This window comes from Uranotaenia lowii, chromosome 2, assembly GCF_029784155.1.
Source record: "Uranotaenia lowii strain MFRU-FL chromosome 2, ASM2978415v1, whole genome shotgun sequence".
In the NCBI taxonomy this organism is placed as follows: Eukaryota; Metazoa; Arthropoda; class Insecta; order Diptera; family Culicidae; genus Uranotaenia; species Uranotaenia lowii.
Genome location: NC_073692.1, coordinates 342,652,603 through 342,672,084, shown reverse-complemented (window position 1 = coordinate 342,672,084; position 19,482 = coordinate 342,652,603). Strand labels below are relative to the sequence as shown.

The window sequence follows — 19,482 nt, the reverse complement described above, 5'->3', positions numbered from 1 at the left end:
ATCTGCTCTTCCAAATATTAATAAATTTTTAGTATTTTTATTTTATTAAATCTCCTTTATCGAATTTATCATGATTTCGGAATTTGTTTATAAAAAGTGTGAATAATAATGCCAAAGAACAGGGGATTTTTTTTTATTATCTGACAATTTGCGCCGGGGGTCTTCAGATTTTCCCCAAAATTGAAAATTTGGTTCATTTTTGCGACTTAAAAACACATGTATTTTTTTCAGATTTCTAACATTTTTATTTTTTGAGTTAGCTTCGGTTAGATTTTTTTGTAAATAAAAAATAACCATTTTTCAAAGCTACATAACTCTGTTGTTTCTCAACGGAAATTATAAAATAACACATCAAAATGCATTGAAATTTTATCAGCTTTCCAAATAGAATAGTTGAAAAAAATTAAATAATGACCTTCAACATGAAAAGTTGTAAATAAACTTTAAATGGCGTCTAAAAGTACCGGCTGCACCACCGAATATTTTGCAAAAAATACCATTGTATAGCTCGATTCATGATGCAACTTTCATCTGAAGACACCAAAGTGGGCCATTAACACCTTGAAGAGTTATGAAAGAAATAATGACAATAAATCTCTATTTTTGCATTGAAAACAAACAATGGTCGAACAACTGCACTCACATATGGAGATAGCAAGCAGTTCTAACAACATGGAAACAAAAGAACTTACCAAAGCAGGTAAAAAACACTTCTTTTTCGTGCTTTGTAGAGTGTTTGCAGCAAAACTGACTTTAAATTTTAACCAAAATTTTGAGTATCGTATTGTTTATGTGATATAACTAATAATGGGAATGTTGCTTTTACAACCTGGTCATATACTATATAACTTATTAATTTTTCGATCAAATATCATTGTGAAGCATAATCAATGCCAATAGTAGAAGGTTCAGTCCCTGTGTTTAGGATCACAAAAATGTGATTAAAAAAAAAATGAAATATAGACGTGCTTTACATAGTTTTTATATCGGGAGCTAAGCACTGGACACCAAAATCCTTTCCCATTGATCAAAAAAGTATGAGAAAGTGGCACAAATGTTACCGTATTCGTTTTCTACATTCGCCCAGTTTTGAGGTTTACCATACTAGAACGAACATAATTCGTCGTAAGTGTTTTGCTACCTCGATCTCTCACACACGAATCTTCAGTGTTCCACCGTCCATTTTTAATCAAATCTGGAGAATTACGGATGCAAAACTTAGCGCATAAACATCTTAAAATGACAGTAAAATGTGCATAACTTGTTGTGACCTGGTGCAAAACTGGGTATTAACGAATACGTTATTAGATTTTTGGATATAACATGAAGTCAGTTAAGCTGCAACAATCTACCGCCCCTTCTTTCATAACAGTCCCATATACAAAAATAAGCAAGCGAGACAATCAGCTTTTTCTGTTTTGGAATATATTTTTAAATTGTGACCACCACTTTCAGCATAGACGAAAATCGTTTCTAGGTTGTCATAATAAATCGTTAGGCCTGAAATTTTCGAAATTGGGTTATTGGTAAGGTCGAGAGCACCATTTTTATTCATTATGGGACTGTTAATCGACCATATTTGAAACCTTTTTCGAATCTACTATCATAACAGTCCCATACAAAATATATTTTTCTCACCAAGCTACTTTCTAAGACTTAAATTTGATCATTTTTGAACTTCCAAATGCAATTGTAAGAAAAGAAAACATACTATTGCAAAAAAATATGAATTCTACATTGTAAGTTGAATCTTTTTACGATTTTTGATTGCATCCGATAGTTTTTCGCTCAGGAAGTCATTCCTAAGAAAGTTAGACCTGCCTTCGAAAACTAGTGTGCTTCATTCGACATCAAGTGAGTTAAAAAAATGTTTTAATGATTCAAAACAATAAACCAAAGACTATTTCGCCGAAAGAAACATTGAAAAGTAACCAAACCCGTGGTATTTCACATATGGGACTGTTATTCAGGTATATTTGATACAGGACAGCCACGAATTGATTTTTTTTTTCGAAATTTCTAGAACAAAACCTCTTTTTTTAGTCTTTTATGTTGAAGCCTTATGTTGACCTAAAATGACGAAAATTCATATTGGACTGTTATGCGAGTAAGGGCAGTCTGAAAAGGACGAAAAAATAGTGTTTTACCAGCTTTGATAAGTTCTTTTGTTTCCATGTTGTTAGAACTGCTTGCTATCTCCATATGTGAGTGCAGTTGTTCGACCATTGTTTGTTATCGATGCAAAAAAAGAGATTTATTGTCATTATTTATTTCATAACTCTTCAAGGTGTTAATGGCCCACTTTGGTGTCTTCAGATGAAAGTTGCATCATGAATCGAGCTATACAATGGTATTTTTTGCAAAATATTCGGTGGTGCAGCCGGTACTTTTAGACGCCATTTAAAGTTTATTTACAACTTTTCATGTTGAAGGTCATTATTTAATTTTTTTCAACTATTCTATTTGGAAAGCTGATAAAATTTCAATGCATTTTGATGTGTTATTTTATAATTTCCGTTGAGAAACAACAGAGTTATGTAGCTTTGAAAAATGGTTATTTTTTATTTACAAAAAAATCTAACCGAAGCTAACTCAAAAAATAAAAATGTTAGAAATCTGAAAAAATACATGTGTTTTTAAGTCGCAAAAATGAACCAAATTTTCAATTTTGGGGAAAATCTGAAGACCCCCGGCGCAAACCCGTCAGATAATAAAAAAAAATCCCCAACAGCAACTTTAAAGCATATCTTTGATCTTTAATGTTTTCCAAATTTGTGTAAACCTTCTTCCTTTCATTGTTTAGGACCGAATTCGTAATTTTTTTTAAATTTCATTTCAATTAAAAAAAAAGTTGGGGTTATTTTTCGATATCAGTTTTAATGATGATTTTAACAAACATGATATATTTCAAATATTTAATGTAAGTTTATCAAACTCCGAAAATATATTTTTTTTTTGCGCTTTAATTTGATATGAGGAAGAGTTAAATAAAAAAAAAATCATTTCTGACCTCGATCACTGAACACTCTCAGAATAGAATAATCTTCTTTTTTTCCAATCTAAAATCGATTTCACAAGGCAATACAATTCACATGTTTCCTATGTGCCAAGAATTAAACAGTAAATTTTGAATAATTTCGTGGCGCTGATCCCAGATAAATATGCATGTTTTGAGATAAATTTTTGAAATAGGTCAAAATTCCTTAATTAAATTTTTGATCATTCGAAAATTTTAAAAATAAAGGCTTTAATTCAATGATCAAGTTTCCCGAATACTGCGAGTTATTTTGACTACTCAGAATACAGTATGGTTTTAAAGTTTTCTATTGGAATTTTTTGCTTATTCTGCATTAAACGAGAATTTTAATGATTTTGATTTTTTTTATCCAAATGGAATCTTTGTTGTATAAGCATAAATTGTTTTGTGTCCATAACAAAATTGTTTAATGAGTAACCGAATACTCAAAGACTTTCTTGAATGATGTCAGAAATAGTGGTTTTTCAATCTATAAAAATAAAAAAAATAAAAAGTAATAGAATTTAATTTTTTCAAGGCGTTGTATTTCGAAAATTAAAATATCTAAAATAAAATATGAATTCTTGAAAAGCTGAAGAATAGTAAAAAGATTCAAAATCTGTATTAATTGTTCATGTTGGTTGTTCAGTTGATCAGTTATCAAAGATTGATTTTACTCAAACTTATCAATTTTAAATGATATTTGAACCAAAAAAAGGGTATTTTTTTTAAAATAATTTTTCAACTCTTTTCATTTCTGATTAAGCTTGTATAATTGATTTTAATTTGTGTGCTCTGAATTTTCTGTATTAAGTTTCAACTCTGGTTTGTAAGAAATTTTAACTTTATTTCAATTTTATGGTGTTTCTGAAATATTGAAATTTTTGCTGCCTACAATAAGTTTTTAAGAAATTTCCTACCTCAGATTAAGGAATTTTGTTTTAAATTAATTTAAATAAATTGCCACCAATAAATAAAGAAACATTTATGCTATTTTTTATTGTATTTATTCTAGTTGTCAAAATGATAATCTAAAATTTATTATTTTGGAAGTTCACAATATTGTTATTATAACATTTTTAATACAGAAACTCATACTGATAAAGTGTCTTGAATATTCATGATAGAAGAATAGAAACTGAACAGTCAATGAGAAAATAATCAAATTAAGCGAAACGTTTAAGATAAGGTTGAAAGATTGTCCAGATTTGTCCGGGTTTGCCCTAATATTTAAAAAAAATTGCCCAGATTTTGCCCAAATTTATTCACTTTATTTGGCAAATCAAACAAAAAAAAAACAAATTGTGTTGTTATTGGTGATTTGGAAGCCTTGAATTCGATTTGAAATCGGTCGGTGAATATTGGATCCTGGAAAGGATAGAAGGTACAAACAATAGTTTTGGTAATATGGCGTTGATAAGTTCAAAAATGAATCTGATTTGAGTTAAATCAAATATTTATAAGCGTTGAACTTACAAAGCTACACGAAAGACGAAAGCTAATATTGTAATTAGCATATTCTTATCTATTCAATCCTACCACAAATTTGTTGTAGATTGCAAAACGATTTGGCATTTGCTTTAAATTCTTTAAAAAATAGTAAATTTTTTCGCAGAAGACAAATTTGCTTACGGTTCTCGAGAAAATTTGTCAGTGATTGAAAAAATATATATTTTTTTTTAAATGGTTTACTGCTGTGTCAAAAAAGTAAAGCAATTTCATAATTGATTTTCAAAATAGTTTTCGCACATTTTTTATGCTGATATGAATTATTATTCATCAAAAACAGATTTCAGCCCCTATTTTGTTTATTGTACTTAAAAATGCTAAACTTCAAATTCAAAAAAGTTTTCGGAAATAACAAGAAGTCAGATGCGAATGAATTTCAGAGCATATTTTGATAACCTTGAATGCCCTTTATCCAAATATACAATAAATTGTACAATCGTCTTTTTATTTTTTAACCCTTCGTTTCATAAAGTAACAAATTTGCAACAATAAATGTATGAAAAATGTGAAAAATCGTTTTTTATTTTAAACTTTTTTTCTTGATGTACTCATCATTTCCAACTGTCAAATATTATTCTTAAGGAAAATTAAAAGTCATGAAATGAAAAATTAATGAATGCCTTAATGGGTTTAATTCCTATAAAAAAAATTCATGACATAAACAATTTTATTAAGAATCAAAGTGAGTCCTAGTAGTAAAGAAATGGGTACTAGGTTTCAGATGTTTTCTGTAAATAATTCTGTTGACTGTTGGCGTGGTTTTGGATGTCCTAATTTTAGTTTCAATACAAAATACAACAACGGTCTGGCTGGTTGCCATAATATTGTAAAAAACAAGTCCGTGTTTTGCTTGAATTATACACAGGAAAAAAAAACTCATGTTGAGCTATCTTTATCAAAATTAGTTTTATTTGGAAGTTTGAAAAGTGATCTTAACGTTGCCGACATGTTTCGATAAAGATATCACTGAATCTGCTTAGATTTTTCCGAATTTTGTTTTAAAATAATTTCAAACCATATGCTCAGATTTTCAGGAAAAAACTGCAATACTCACTCTAAGGATCCCTTAATTTATATTCGTGTAAAACTATTCGAGTTATTATTTCAAGGAGGCCTCAAAGCTGTTATAACTCACGTTTTAATTTCGATTTTCTGGTGTTTTTCCTTTCCTAGATGTCTAGTTATAAGTATGATTAAAGTTATGTTAATTTTTTGCTCGGACTCCCTTGGTTTGGGGGCTCGAGGCAATTACTCCCCTTTTACTCCCTCCTACTTCATACGGCCATGAGTCAAAAAGAAACAAAAAAAGCAAACTTTCCCTTAGAGGTTCGGTAACTTTCTTAAAATTTTACTGTAAAAAGGGCACATTTTCGAGGCATTTTTTGATTATATTTGAAAAGGGGGAGGCTTGATTACAGCGAATTACTCTAATAAATGGGAAAATTGTGCAGGAATTTTTGAAGACGGTTATTTTCTTACAAATTTTTATTCGATGGATTATTTTTCAAAATGATCATCCTCAACCGATTGAAAATATTTCTTCAATGACACACAGTCAAAAAGCTCCCAAATTTTTAAAACATTCTGAGAACTGTTCTTGAAAAGTAGTGGGTACAAAATATTGATTTTAAGGCCATCGATTCGATCCACCCACGTAGGGGAGAGTGGGGATACTTGATCCCCTTTTCTTATTTTCACCATATCTTTTTGGAAAAATTTAGCAATTCTCCGTCTTTGACATTTTCTGACAGCTTGTAACTTCAAGTTTCCATGCTCCAAAAATTAGAACGATGCTTGAACCCCTTGATGAACTAGAAGCATTTTCGTGGGAGTAAAAAAATTGCGATTTTTCTTAAGTTGGGGGAGAATTGATCCCCTATTGAAGGAGACTTGATCTTTTATTCAGGAAGCCCTAATCCTTGTATGAAAATCAAACAAAAACACATATTGCATACTTAAAGGCGCTATTTTTTATAATTAGGAGAAAATTAATTATATTTTTGCTCTTTTCTTCAGACAATTGTTCGATAAATATTAGTTTTTGGATAAATATTAGTAACTTCGTAATCAGCTATCATAACAATCAATTCAGACGAAGAATATGCCGTTTGGAAGGGGGATCAATTGTACCCAACTCTAGGGGATCAATTGTACCCATAATCAACATTTTAGAAAAAAAAATCTGAAAAAAGTTGAGAATTTTCCATTGCTTTGAAAATATGGCATTATGAAGTTCATTTTACGCTCGAACGATTGATACATTGGAACAAATATTTTTTTCATAATTTTCCCATGTAAAGAACATTTTAAAGTGATGAAAAAAGATCTTCAAGTTACATTTTGTGAAATTTTTCAAACAAAGTTCAATTACTCAAACAATTATTTTGTGAAAATTTTTTAAACTACAAGCATTGTTACTTAGCTCATTTTGGCACATTTTTCTAGAACATTTGATCTTTGTTAGAAATTCCAGTTTCGAGATATAGCTAAGGAATCAAGTATCCCCAGGGATCAAGTATCCTCATTCTCCCCTATTGTTTCGCTGAAAAGTTGTTGTTTGTTCAGATATTTTCATAAAAATATGCTAAGAGGACGAAAATTGTAAAAACTCTTATAAAAATATCGAATATATCTGTTGGGAAAGATAACTGAAGGCTAGTTTGCAGGAAAAAAACCTCACAAATTCTTTTGATGACACCTGAACGCGTGACCAACCATTGCCCGTCCAATGTCATAATTATCATACTTTGGACAGCTTTTTATATTCGTTTAAAAATTATTTCAACGATTGCCGAACAACGGCAACGCACTGAACATCATTTTTCTTAATTTAATTGGATTTACCATCGGTCGACCGCACATCGCGCTGCCGTCCGTTTCGTTCCAGAAAGGGGGACAACATTCACAGCTAGACCGGGGGAGGTAACAGAAATCCCAAAAAAGGTTTGTATGGTTAGTCTCGTTTTTTTTTGTTTCGCATAACCTTCCTGCACCCCATTTTTTACCTGCTCAGTTTCGAAAAAAACAAACTGACTCACTGACCAGAGCCGGACATGTGTACTGATACAAAAAGATACGTTACTGCTGCACTAACTACCTACTAGTCATAATAACACCCAAACAACAACCCCTCACTTCTGTTTACTTTTCTGGCTAGTAAAGAGGGACCAAACCCGAAGGAATTGGTTCGAGGGTGGCCGCCCAACTCTCGTTTGCCATTTTTTCGCACAGGAAAACTCGGTACAGGTAGTGAATATTTAATTGAAATTGAAGCCAAATCCGCCCAACACGTTTCGCTGAACAAGCCAATCGAAGTGAAGGGTTAGTTCACTTCTTTTGAATGTCTGCACTGTCGAACGACTCTCCCCAAGTCTTCTCATTACTCTCCTTTAGTTGTACAGTTGTTTGTTTGTTTGTTGGTGGTAATCCGACCGGTTTCGATTTTCGGATGATCACATTCAGTATAATTATTAACGCCCGGGATAATGTTATCGCCTTTTCTGGTGTTATGCAAACAGTAAATCGTAAACAGTATCTGGGGTACGGATATTAATGCAGCAAGGGACTTGGTCACAGCACAGGCTAATGAAGGATTGATTCCTGCCCTGTCCTGCCTCCTTTCGGAAAACTTCCTCCTGTCAGAGTCGCCGGCTAATCTTCCGCCTTTCGCGATCTGACTGCAGTTACGAAGTCAACCGAATACTCCAAACCGAAAAAAAAAGAAGTAAAACTCAAGTCACCTCCGGGTGTTGGCGCCATCAGTTCTCAAGGCTTGTTGTTTTTTTTTTTCGAGTTTGTGTCCGCCCAACTCGAATAAAAATCATCGGAAAGTCGCGCGGGGGAAGGTTGCCCGCTACTAATGAATCAGCATTCCGATGGCAGCAGCGATGAAATCGCGAGCTGAACCATTAATAGCGACAACCAGCAACATCAGCAACTGCAACGCCCCAAAGGCAAGCAGTTAGAGACCGGAGTTCGTCTCAGGAAAACCGGCATCGAAAGACGACGGCGACGGGGGAGTCTCCTCAAATGTCCAAATCAACAACAATCCCTTCCGAATAATTTGTTAAGCGGTAAGCAAGCGAATGCGCAGCCCGCGCAGTAGACAGATCGAATAGAAGCAGCGCCAATCGTCAACGCGGCGACGACGACGACTTCTTTTCGAGGTGCATTCGCTGCTTGTGTGCTTTTCATAGCGTGAAATATATGCAAATATGCAACGTTAGTAACTATGAGGGTGCTCCACCCAGAGCTTAGCGCTGCAACGAAGTTAGCGAGAGGTAATCGTTAGGTTCGAAAGGGAACTAAACGTATCGTGCGCCGCACCGATTGTATTGGGATTAATGATAGTTGGTATTTCGTAGAATGTGGTTACGAAATATTAAATCTTATTTAACGCTTAAATTGTTAGATTCACATGCGCATTGAGCACACAAGCAAACTTTGATCTATAATGGTTTCTTGTTACCAAAGTTTACCAAAGACTATCACATAGTATGATTGAATTCAGAAATAGTTGATTTGGTATGAGTCGCTTACCAATTTTTATTTCGATCTTAAACGATCTAAGAATCAGACTAATATTGGAACGTACAACATTGCTTGATCTTTCAAATTTATCAGCTATTTTATAAACCTTTTTTTCACTTTAGTCTTCTAGAACAAGTTGATTTCAATCAACATTGTACATCAAGAAAGCACGAACTGAACCACTGAACAGCATCAAGCTAACGTTCAGATATGAGAAAGTTGTGAACATTTTGTTTTATTTTGCTTTTATTATTCCTTGAGACATTTGTTGCTAGGAGTAATTAACTGAAAGCGTACTCCCGTCAATTTTTTTAAATTGAATTTAAATTGAATTAAATTTTTTTAAAAAGGTATTTGAAGAAATTTACTCGGTGTATTTCGAACAGAATGTTTTTAAAGAATTTATCGAGAGGTTTTGTAAACGATTTTAATCTTTTAGACATATTTCGAAGAGAACATTAGAAAGAAGAAAAAACTTATGGATTAAAGTTTTTACACGAATTTTGTACAGTTTTGTAAATGTATTGAAAGGCATTCGTGAACGGTTTTAGTAGAAAAACGCTTTATCACAAAGAATGTCTAATTTCAAAACCTTTGATCGCTCCTAAAACCTTAAGGAGTTTAAATTGTTAGTAAAGATAAACAAGCTAAGTTTAAAGATTTATTTTTGCCATACTCTGTAGTAAATTAATTGCTTAGAGAAGTCTTACCAACGTCGTTAGCCACATGTTAAAACCCCATTAAAATCACCAAATACTTGAAGTTTTCTTTTAATCAACCATCGAAAAAAATTAGGTTAAATGCAAGGCTGGATTGAGGCATCAGGGCCCCTATGAATCATTTTTTTTTCATATGCTGTTGCAAAGAACACATAATATTTGAAACATACAAAGAAACTGTAAATAATTCGTTATAATGTCTTCAAATAACCATTATGGCTGATATCTTCAAACAACAGTCGTTAATCTTTCACGTGCAATCATTGCGAAAGAATTAATCAACTAATCGAAAATGAAAATGTTGATTAGGCTCGTCAAATGCAAAATACAATTCACCATTCATTTAATAATTCTATCACAATTACAAAATCTGGTGAGTAAAGAAATTTAAATATAAATATTAACACTCTTTTTATTTTATTATGCATCATTTGAAATCATGGAGATACAGACAGTTCAACAATAAAATTTAAAACCTTAAATAGGATTTTATTTAGATCCACAACTGAAAGTCTCAAATAAAATAAAATTACACATTATTCAAATTAATATCAATTTACAAATGAAATTCAAATATAAAATATAGAATCAAAGTTACAAACAGAGTAAAGCTAAAGTTGCAAAATTTATCATTCAAATCCAAATGTTTATTTCACTTTTATATCTAACCATAAATCTGGAATAAGATGAGATTAATAATATGAAAATATTCATGTTTAGAGAATCACGCGTTGGAATTCGCAATTCAAATTCCAGATAAAAATAATTTGAGAATGGTCATGTAGAAACGAAATTTGAAATAGGAGTATTTTCTTTTGTAGAGTATAATTAAAAAAAAGTAAATCAGAATTAAAAGAATAAAATTTGAGCTGCATCGATTGGAGAAGTTTTAATAAGAATTCAAAATCTAAGATTTGAATTGGAATAAAAACTCAATAGTGGAACTCAGTTTTGCCAATTGATCTCATTTAGTCAACTACAGTTACCCTGTTTTCAAAATTTAAAAGGGTGTTGAGTGTAAAGTTGAATAAATCAACGCAAATTTAAAAACTGATCGAAAAACTAACATTAATTTAGCATTATTCTTACTTAAATTCATGCTTATGAAGTCAGCATTCTTGATTGTCTTGTTTTATTTATTTTACTCTCAACAATGCCCAAGGGACATACAATTTAAAAGGATTTTAAATGCTCGGCTTCACTTTCTTTACTTTTTCAATTTTGCAATTTTTTTTTTCAAAACTGATAATTTCTTTATTTTTTGAATATCAACGAATAATAAGAAAAGTTAATCTATCCCCCGTAAGAACCGTTACTTTTTATTAAATGAGAAAAATACTTTCTTATCAGAATATAATGCGTGATTCGTTGGAAATTTCTGAAATATTTTCTTTATTCAATGCATGAGAGACTGATATGTTTTATTTATTGTTCAATATGCATACTATGTTTTTCAAAGAAATGTGGTAACATAAAGCAAACTGAGGTCTAAATTCTTGAATTTTTTCTATGCTTGTTTTATTAAATTTTTTTTTGGGAAAAGAAAAGAGATTCGAACGTTTCTGATGTGTTTCGAGAAAAAAAAAATTAAAATATCAGATGGTTTCATAGAATTATTATAGAATCTTTTTTCGAAATATCATTGATTTCTGCTTAGATTTTTTCATATTTTATTTTGGTAAATTGAGGATCAAATTCCCAGATATTGAAAGGTGTTGTTCAAATTGGTACCAAAAAAAGTGCCAAAAATGCGGGAAAAATTCTGCAATGCTTACTCTAGAATAGATTCACTCTCATATTAGTTAAGGAGGTCCCTTACCTGTTCTATTGAACATTTTAATTACGATTTAAATTTTCTTTCCTAGTTTTTTAGAACTTATAGCAGTATGATTGAAGTTATGTTCATATTTGAATTTTCCTCGGAGCAATTTCCCCCATAAACCCCCTTGGAAAATAGATTAATTTGTGTATTACAAAAAAAACAGAAATTTATTCAATTTCAAGGTTTGTTGGAAAATATAAAAACAAATTTCGAACCTTTAAGCACCTAACAAAAAACAGCAGATATTTGCCAGAAGATGACCTTTTAAATCCAATTTACGGATTCAATTGCGTGTGACGATTCTCAGTTCTGATTTGTTTAATTATAACATCAGAGATTATTGAAATGTAGGTCAAAGAAAGATTTTGTTTTACCAAAATAAAAGATAAACCAATGTTTTTTTTTTCTGAAAAACTTGTTGTTTTTTCGGCAGCTCATGGTGTATTTGTGAGGACTAGTCTCATTTTCATTTATTCATATAATTTTTCAACAAAAATTGATTGTTGAGCGTGTAATAACTGCTCGACTCGGCATCCCTGTCGGAAAAGGAGAACCGGAGTTCTGTCGTCGTAAACGGTAACAACAAAAGTAAAAAGAGAAGAAGAAAAAGCTTATCTTTAAAGTGCGGTGTACGAGTGAAGGTATTATTACATGCGGCTACATAAAATTATAAAGAGTTTTCTACATAGTTGAGCTTAGTTTGTGATCAAATTCGGAAAATTATTTGGATTCTAACAATACAGTAAGTTCAAGAGATTTAACTGAAGATTACCTCTAAAATTGTTTTGTAACTTCTAATAGGACATCACCACACTTGTATAACCTACAAAATCGGTTCGAGGTACACAGTCGTCTCAAAATTATCGATGAGGCTATCGACAAAAGATTTGTTTATCGATTAAAAGGAATCGCATTGTAGATATTCTTCGAACATCTAAATTGAACTCACCGCAAACCGTAAGTGTGAATCTAACATTACTTAGTGAATAATATACTATCAGGAAATATGTTCATAAAACAGGCTAGCAGAAGGAAGGTAAACTGACCGCAAATCCTAATCTTAAACAGCAAATACTTCGATAGTCCGAGGAAAACCAAATGTACGAATTTATAAAATATAATGAAAACAAAGTTTATAAATAAATTGTATTCCGTTTTAGCTTTAAGCTGCTACTACAAAGGCTGCTGTAAAGATTCATTTTTTATCCGGACATTCTTAAAGATTTGCATTTCTCAGTGGACATAACAATCGCGATGTCGGATAGTGCAAATGAAACGCTGAAGAACGTAGGTGAAGTGGCAGAAAAGCGTAACTGCGTTTACTGTGAAGATTCAGATGGCGCGGACGACATGGTCCAGTGCGATATATGCGATGCTTGGAGCCACTATCGATGCGCCGGTGTCACAGAGGAGGTTAAAAATGTACCCTGGCACTGCAATAAATGCAGTAACCTGCTGAACATCCCGAAGATCAGGAAGCCTGTTAAACGAAACGTTTCCAAACGAACGGGTAGCGCAAAAGGCGATGTCGCATCGGATTCCGGAAAATTGCCTGAAGGTCGACTATCCCTGCAAGAGTCGATAAATCTTCTGGAGCATGAATCGGCTGTGATCGAGCAGCAATTATTGGAGGAGAAGATACTACATGATAAACGCTTAGAGCTAGAACGTGCCATCAACGAAAAAAGGCGCGCTCTGCAGCAGAAGCAACAGGAAGATAAACTTCACCAGGAGAAACAACAGCTGGAACAACAATTAGCTGACCACAAAGAGTTTTTGATCCGCCAGAAAGAAATGCGGGATCAATTTCGAAAAATGAAAGCAGATTTAAACCAGGAGTTCGAAGAGGAAAGTGAAGAGGACTCGTGTGGTCCAGAAGCTGGATCCGACAAAACAAAGCGTTGGGTGGAGATGCAAGAAGATCTCCGCGGCGCTTATCCCAAGAAAACCACAGGAACAGATAGCTTATCCACCTCTGTGCGTAAGTTGTGCAACGAACCGAATCGGGTCAAAGAACTAGAACCGGAGAAGCACGTAAGTTTAACACAACAACAAAAATTAGAAGTGTTAGGAGTAGCGATGAAAAGCGATGCCCGAGGAAATTGGGAACCGCAGGAAAAGGTTGAACCGGAATGTCGTGTAAAGCGTCTTTTGGAACAGTGTTTAGAAGAAACAGGAAGCCAAGGAGCTAACGAACCGACAGAAGAATCGGATTTGAACAATTTGGAGCAAGCATTGATGCGGAATTTATTGGAGCGTAGGCAACGGAAAGAGCTGGAGACACAAACTCGCAGTTTTAATACTGGACCTACGAAAGAGCAGTTAGCGGCCCGCCAAGCTGGTTCAAAACATCTCCCTACATTTCGAGGGGAGCCAGAAATCTGGCCCCAATTTATCAGCTGCTTTGAATATACTACAGCGGCTTGTGGGTTTACAAATGTAGACAACTTGAAGAGACTCCAAGATAGCCTGCAAGGTTTGGCGAAAGAAGCAGTTCAAAGCAGGTTGCTCATGCCTGCATCGGTACCGGAAGTGATTGAGGATCTGCGACAACTCTTTGGGAATCCGGAGAAGTTGTTAAAGTCGCTTGTGACCAAGGTGCGGAAGGTGCCAGCACCACGAGTAGACAAACTAGAAAGTTTTCTATATTTTGGAATTACTGTCAAACAGTTGTGTGACCATTTGGTGGCGGCCAAGCTGCAGGACCATCTAAGCAATCCCATGCTTGTATCGGAACTAGTAAACAAGCTGCCGTCCGAGTATCAGCTAGAATGGATTCGCTTCAAGAGAGGAAAAAATGGTCTTCCTCTTTGTATGTTTGCGGATTTCATGAATGGAATCGTGTCGGAGGTTGCTGAGTTAGCTGACTTCAAGGGGGAACAGAAGAATGTTTTGGATGAAGGAAGAAACAAGTACCGAAGGAAGGAGCGTGTGAATACACACGATACAAGAGTATTTCCGGCTACCCAGAATACGATGCCTGCGAGATCCAGAAGACCCTGCCCGATGTGCAATCGTACAGACCACAAATTGAGGTTCTGTGACGATTTCGCATCAATCTCGTTGGTCGATCGCCGAAAATTGGTGGACAGGCTTAAGTTGTGCAACCTTTGCTTAAGTGACCATGGCAAAATTAAGTGTACCTTCAAGGTCCGGTGCGAGATTCGAAGCTGCAGAGGAGCTCACCACACCCTGTTGCATTGCAATGAAGAAGCCGTCAACATCACCGTAGCTGAATGCAATCCACACCATCAGAGAGATCAGCAAGTAATCTTTCGAATGATACCAATTACTTTGTACCATGGAGGAAATGCTGTCGAAACGTTGGCGTTCTTGGACGAGGGAGCTTCAACAACACTTGTTGAGAGCTCGTTAGCTGATTCGTTGGGCGTCAAGGGAATCCCAGAGCCCCTTGTAATCGTGTGGACAGGAAATGTCAAGCGAAACGAAGATACTTCACGGAAAATCGACCTACTGATATCTTCGGTAGATTCTCGACGGAAGTTCATGCTGTCATCTGCCCATACCGTGGGAGAATTGAAGCTGCCGCTGCAGAAGACGTGTTACGGAAACATCGTTAAAAAGTATCGACACTTGAGTGGAGTTCCTTTGTCGAGCACCAAGATGGAGGTTCCCAGAGTTCTCATCGGACTTGACAACCTACACTTATTCGCCCCTCTGGAGTCCAAAGTTGGTGCCCCGGGAGAACCAATCGCCGTGCGCTCAACGCTGGGATGGGCTATCTACGGTCCCGATTTGAGATCGGAACAATCACATCGCTACGTAAATCATCACATGGTTCAAAGTTTAAATAATCGGGAACTTCACGATCTGATGACGACGCAGTACGCTCAGGAAGATTTGCCTTCAGCACATGTACAGTCTATCGAATCGGATGAAATTCGCAGAGCCCGGAACATCCTGGAATCGACAACCATCCGGGTAGGCGACCGCTTCGAAACGGGGCTTATCTGGAAACAGGAACCCGCGTTTCCTGATAGTTATCCGATGGCGTTAAATAGGCTGAGAAGCCTTGATCGAAGACTCAACCGAGAGCCACACCTGCAACAAAACGTCAACCAACAAATTGAATATTACCTGACCAAAGGCTACTGCCATAAGGCCACGAAAGAAGAACTTTTGAACACCAATCCGTCTTCAGTATGGTATCTTCCGCTAAATGTAGTATTGAATCCGAAGAAACCACATAAGGTACGCCTGGTGTGGGATGCGGCGGCTAAAGCACATGGTGTTTCCCTTAATTCCTTTCTCCTTAAAGGCCCCGATCTACTGGCATCACTTCCGGCAGTCATCAGCAAGTTTCGAGAGCGACGAGTAGCCGTGGGAGGTGACATCAAAGAGATGTACCATCAGCTCAGGATTAGAGATGCAGACCAGCAGGCGCAAAGGTTTCTTTTTCGGTTCCCGCAAGACGATCGTCCTACCGTTTTCGTGATGGACGTAGCCACCTTCGGCGCTGCTAGTTCTCCATGCTCGGCGCAATACGTAAAGAACCTGAATGCCCAGCAGTTTTCCACTCGGTATCCGGCAGCAGCACAAGCCATCGTTCACCGCCATTATGTCGATGACTACTACGACAGCTTCGACACCGAAGAGGAAGCTATCGAGCGCACCAAAGAGGTACGTTGGATCCACTCGAAAGGTGGATTCGAGATCACCAACTGGACATCCAATTCTACAGCTGTTCTTCGAAGTTTGGGAGTGGTTGGTGGCTCCAGAGAGTCAATCTATTTGAATCAAGACAAGGTGACGGAGTACGAACGAGTTCTCGGTATCATGTGGGACACACAGAACGACGTGTTTTCATTTGCGGTACCTACAAAAGCAGCGGCTTCTGAGACAGCACCACCGAAGAAGCGTGAAGTCCTAAGCACGGTCATGTCTTTGTTTGATCCGATAGGACTGTTGGCTCCTTTTACGGTGCTAGGAAAAATGCTTATGCAGGATCTGTGGCGAGCAGGTTGCGAATGGGACCAGCAAATTAGTGGAGAATGTTTAGAAAAGTGGCGACAGTGGGTCGAAATGTTTTCTCTGGTCGAGGGTGTTCGCATTCCTAGATGCAACTTTGGGTCGACACCTTCTGATCGATTTGGCCAAATTCAGCTGCATATCTTTACAGACGCCGGGGAAAATGCTTTTGGATGCGTTGCGTACCTGAGGATTTGCGTGGAGGACACTGTTAAATGTTCGTTGGTGCTGGCTCGATCGAAAGTGGCACCGATTAAACAACTTTCCATACCACGGCTCGAATTGAAGGCAGCAGTTTTGGGTGCGAACCTAAGTCACGCGGTCAGGAATAACCATTCCCTCCCTATAGGCCGAACCTACTTCTGGAGCGATTCTCAAACCGTTCTTTCCTGGATCCAATCCGATCAACGTCGTTATCAACCCTTCGTCGGCTTTAGAATCGGAGAAATTCTAAGTCTCTCTAAGCTGACGGACTGGCGCTACGTCCCGACCAAGTTGAATGTAGCAGATTCGCTCACCAAGTGGGGTCGTCTCCCAAGTCTTTCAAGCGAGGGTTCTTGGTTTCGTGGCCCGGAGTTCCTGTACCAGCATCCGTCGAAATGGCCCCAACAAAATCTTCCCGCTGCAAATACAAAAACGGAAATCAAAGCAATACACCTTTTCCACAGCGTTGAGCTTCCGACTTCCCTAATCGACGTGACTAGATTTTCGAAATGGAATGTTGCAGTTCGCACAATGGCGTGCGTCTTCCGGTTTATATCCAACTGTCGGCGTAAGATTGCTGGCAAACCCATCGAAACTGTCCTATCGACTCCAAAGCTTAAACGGTTCATCAAGATCGAAATTCCATTTGTAGTGGTTCCGTTGCGGCAAGATGAGCATCGACGTGCTGAAAATGTTCTCTTCAGGTTGGCTCAAAGCGAGACCTACAGTGACGAGATCAGAATACTGAAGCGCAACTCAGAGCTACACTTCCAAAAATGGTTGCCGTTGGAGAAATCAAGTCCTCTCTTCAAGCTAGTTCCCTTGATCGACGCAGATGGTGTGTTGAGAATGGAAGGGCGTTCCGAAAAAGCGGAGTTCCTCCCCTTTGACCTTCGATTCCCGATAATTTTACCAAGAACTCACTGTGTCACGGATCTTTTGGTTCAACAATACCACGAGAGGTTTGGACACGGATATCGAGAAACGGTGAAGAACGAAATCAAGCAACGTTTCGTGGTAAGCGGTCTCAGCAATTTGATAAGACGAACCGAAAGAAGCTGCGTATGGTGTAAGGTCCGAAAATGTCTGCCGAAGAATCCCAAAATGGCTGCACTGCCCGTGCAAAGATTAACCCCTTTCAAACGGCCATTTACGTTCGTTGGGCTTGACTATATGGGTCCAGTTGAAGTCGTCGTTGGTCGCCGCAGAGAAAAACGCTGGATTGTAGTATTCACGTGTATGGTTGTAAGGGCGGTGCATTTAGAAGTTGCCCACAGTCTTACCGCGCAATCATGCATAATGGCGATCCGCCGTTTCATCAGCCGCCGAGGTCCAGCTTCTGAATACTTCTCGGATAACGGGACGAACTTGCGAGGGGCGAGTAAGGCGATAATCCAACAAGTACGGGAAATCGATAATGTTTGCGCCGACGAATTTACGACTGCTATCACGAGTTGGCACTTCATCCCACCTGGAACACCCCACATGGGAGGAGCGTGGGAGAGGATGGTGCGCTCGGTGAAGCAGGTCATGACAGCCTTAGACGACGGGCGTCGATTGAACGATGAAATCCTCCTGACTACGCTAGCTGAAACTGAGGACATGATCAACAGCCGGCCCCTTACTCTTGTATCTTCGGATCCAGTGGTAAATGCACTTTGTCCCAATGTCTTTCTGCGTGGTTCAGATCCCAACGAGCCACATGAAGTCATCAAACCTACCAACCCTGCAGAGGCACTTCGGGATGCTTACAAGAGATCCCAGCAGCTGGCCGACGACTTATGGAAGCGGTGGATAAAAGAGTACGTGCCGACAGTCAACCAGCGATCCAAGTGGTTCTCCGAGGCAGATCCTCTTAAGAAAGGAGATCTCGTGTACGTTGTAGACGGAAATCGACGCAAGGCCTGGGTTCGAGGAATTATCGAAGAACCGATCTTCTCTTGTGACGGACGGGTACGCCAAGCTTTAGTGCGTACAACTAGGGGTGTTTTTCGACGTGGGACGGCTAATCTGGCTGTGCTGGAGATTACTGGAGCTGCTGACGAAGTCCAAATGGTGGGTCCAGAGAGTGTCGCTCATCATACAACGTTTTAACATCGCTGGTAACGCTGATCCGGTGGCTCCAGAGAGTGGATCCGGACCAGGTTTACGGGTGGGGGACTGTTGAGCGTGTAATAACTGCTCGACTCGGCATCCCTGTCGGAAAAGGAGAACCGGAGTTCTGTCGTCGTAAACGGTAACAACAAAAGTAAAAAGAGAAGAAGAAAAAGCTTATCTTTAAAGTGCGGTGTACGAGTGAAGGTATTATTACATGCGGCTACATAAAATTATAAAGAGTTTTCTACATAGTTGAGCTTAGTTTGTGATCAAATTCGGAAAATTATTTGGATTCTAACAATACAGTAAGTTCAAGAGATTTAACTGAAGATTACCTCTAAAATTGTTTTGTAACTTCTAATAGGACATCACAACACTTGTATAACCTACAAAATCGGTTCGAGATACACAGTCGTCTCAAAATTATCGATGAGGCTATCGACAAAAGATTTGTTTATCGATTAAAAGGAATCGCATTGTAGATATTCTTCGAACATCTAAATTGAACTCACCGCAAACCGTAAGTGTGAATCTAACATTACTTAGTGAATAATATACTATCAGGAAATATGTTCATAAAACAGGCTAGCAGAAGG

The 19,482-nt window shown here is 37.0% G+C and overlaps 2 protein-coding genes across 4 annotated transcripts in view; one reads left to right on the top strand and one right to left on the bottom strand.

Moving 5' to 3' along the window:
- The window catches only part of LOC129748868 (uncharacterized), a 505,296-nt gene that overhangs the window by 170,588 nt on the left and 315,226 nt on the right, over positions 1-19,482 (bottom strand). The gene's annotated exons all lie outside the window — the stretch shown is intronic.
- LOC129743035 (uncharacterized) lies at positions 12,851-18,883 on the top strand. The gene has a single exon (XM_055734976.1). The coding sequence runs from the start codon at positions 12,851-12,853 to the stop codon at positions 18,881-18,883; it is 6,033 nt and encodes a 2,010-aa protein (XP_055590951.1).

Coding starts and splice junctions, on each gene's coding strand:
- LOC129743035 (XM_055734976.1), top strand. CDS start 12,851: ATGTCGGATAGTGCAAATGAAACGCTGAAGAACGTAGGTGAAGTGGCA.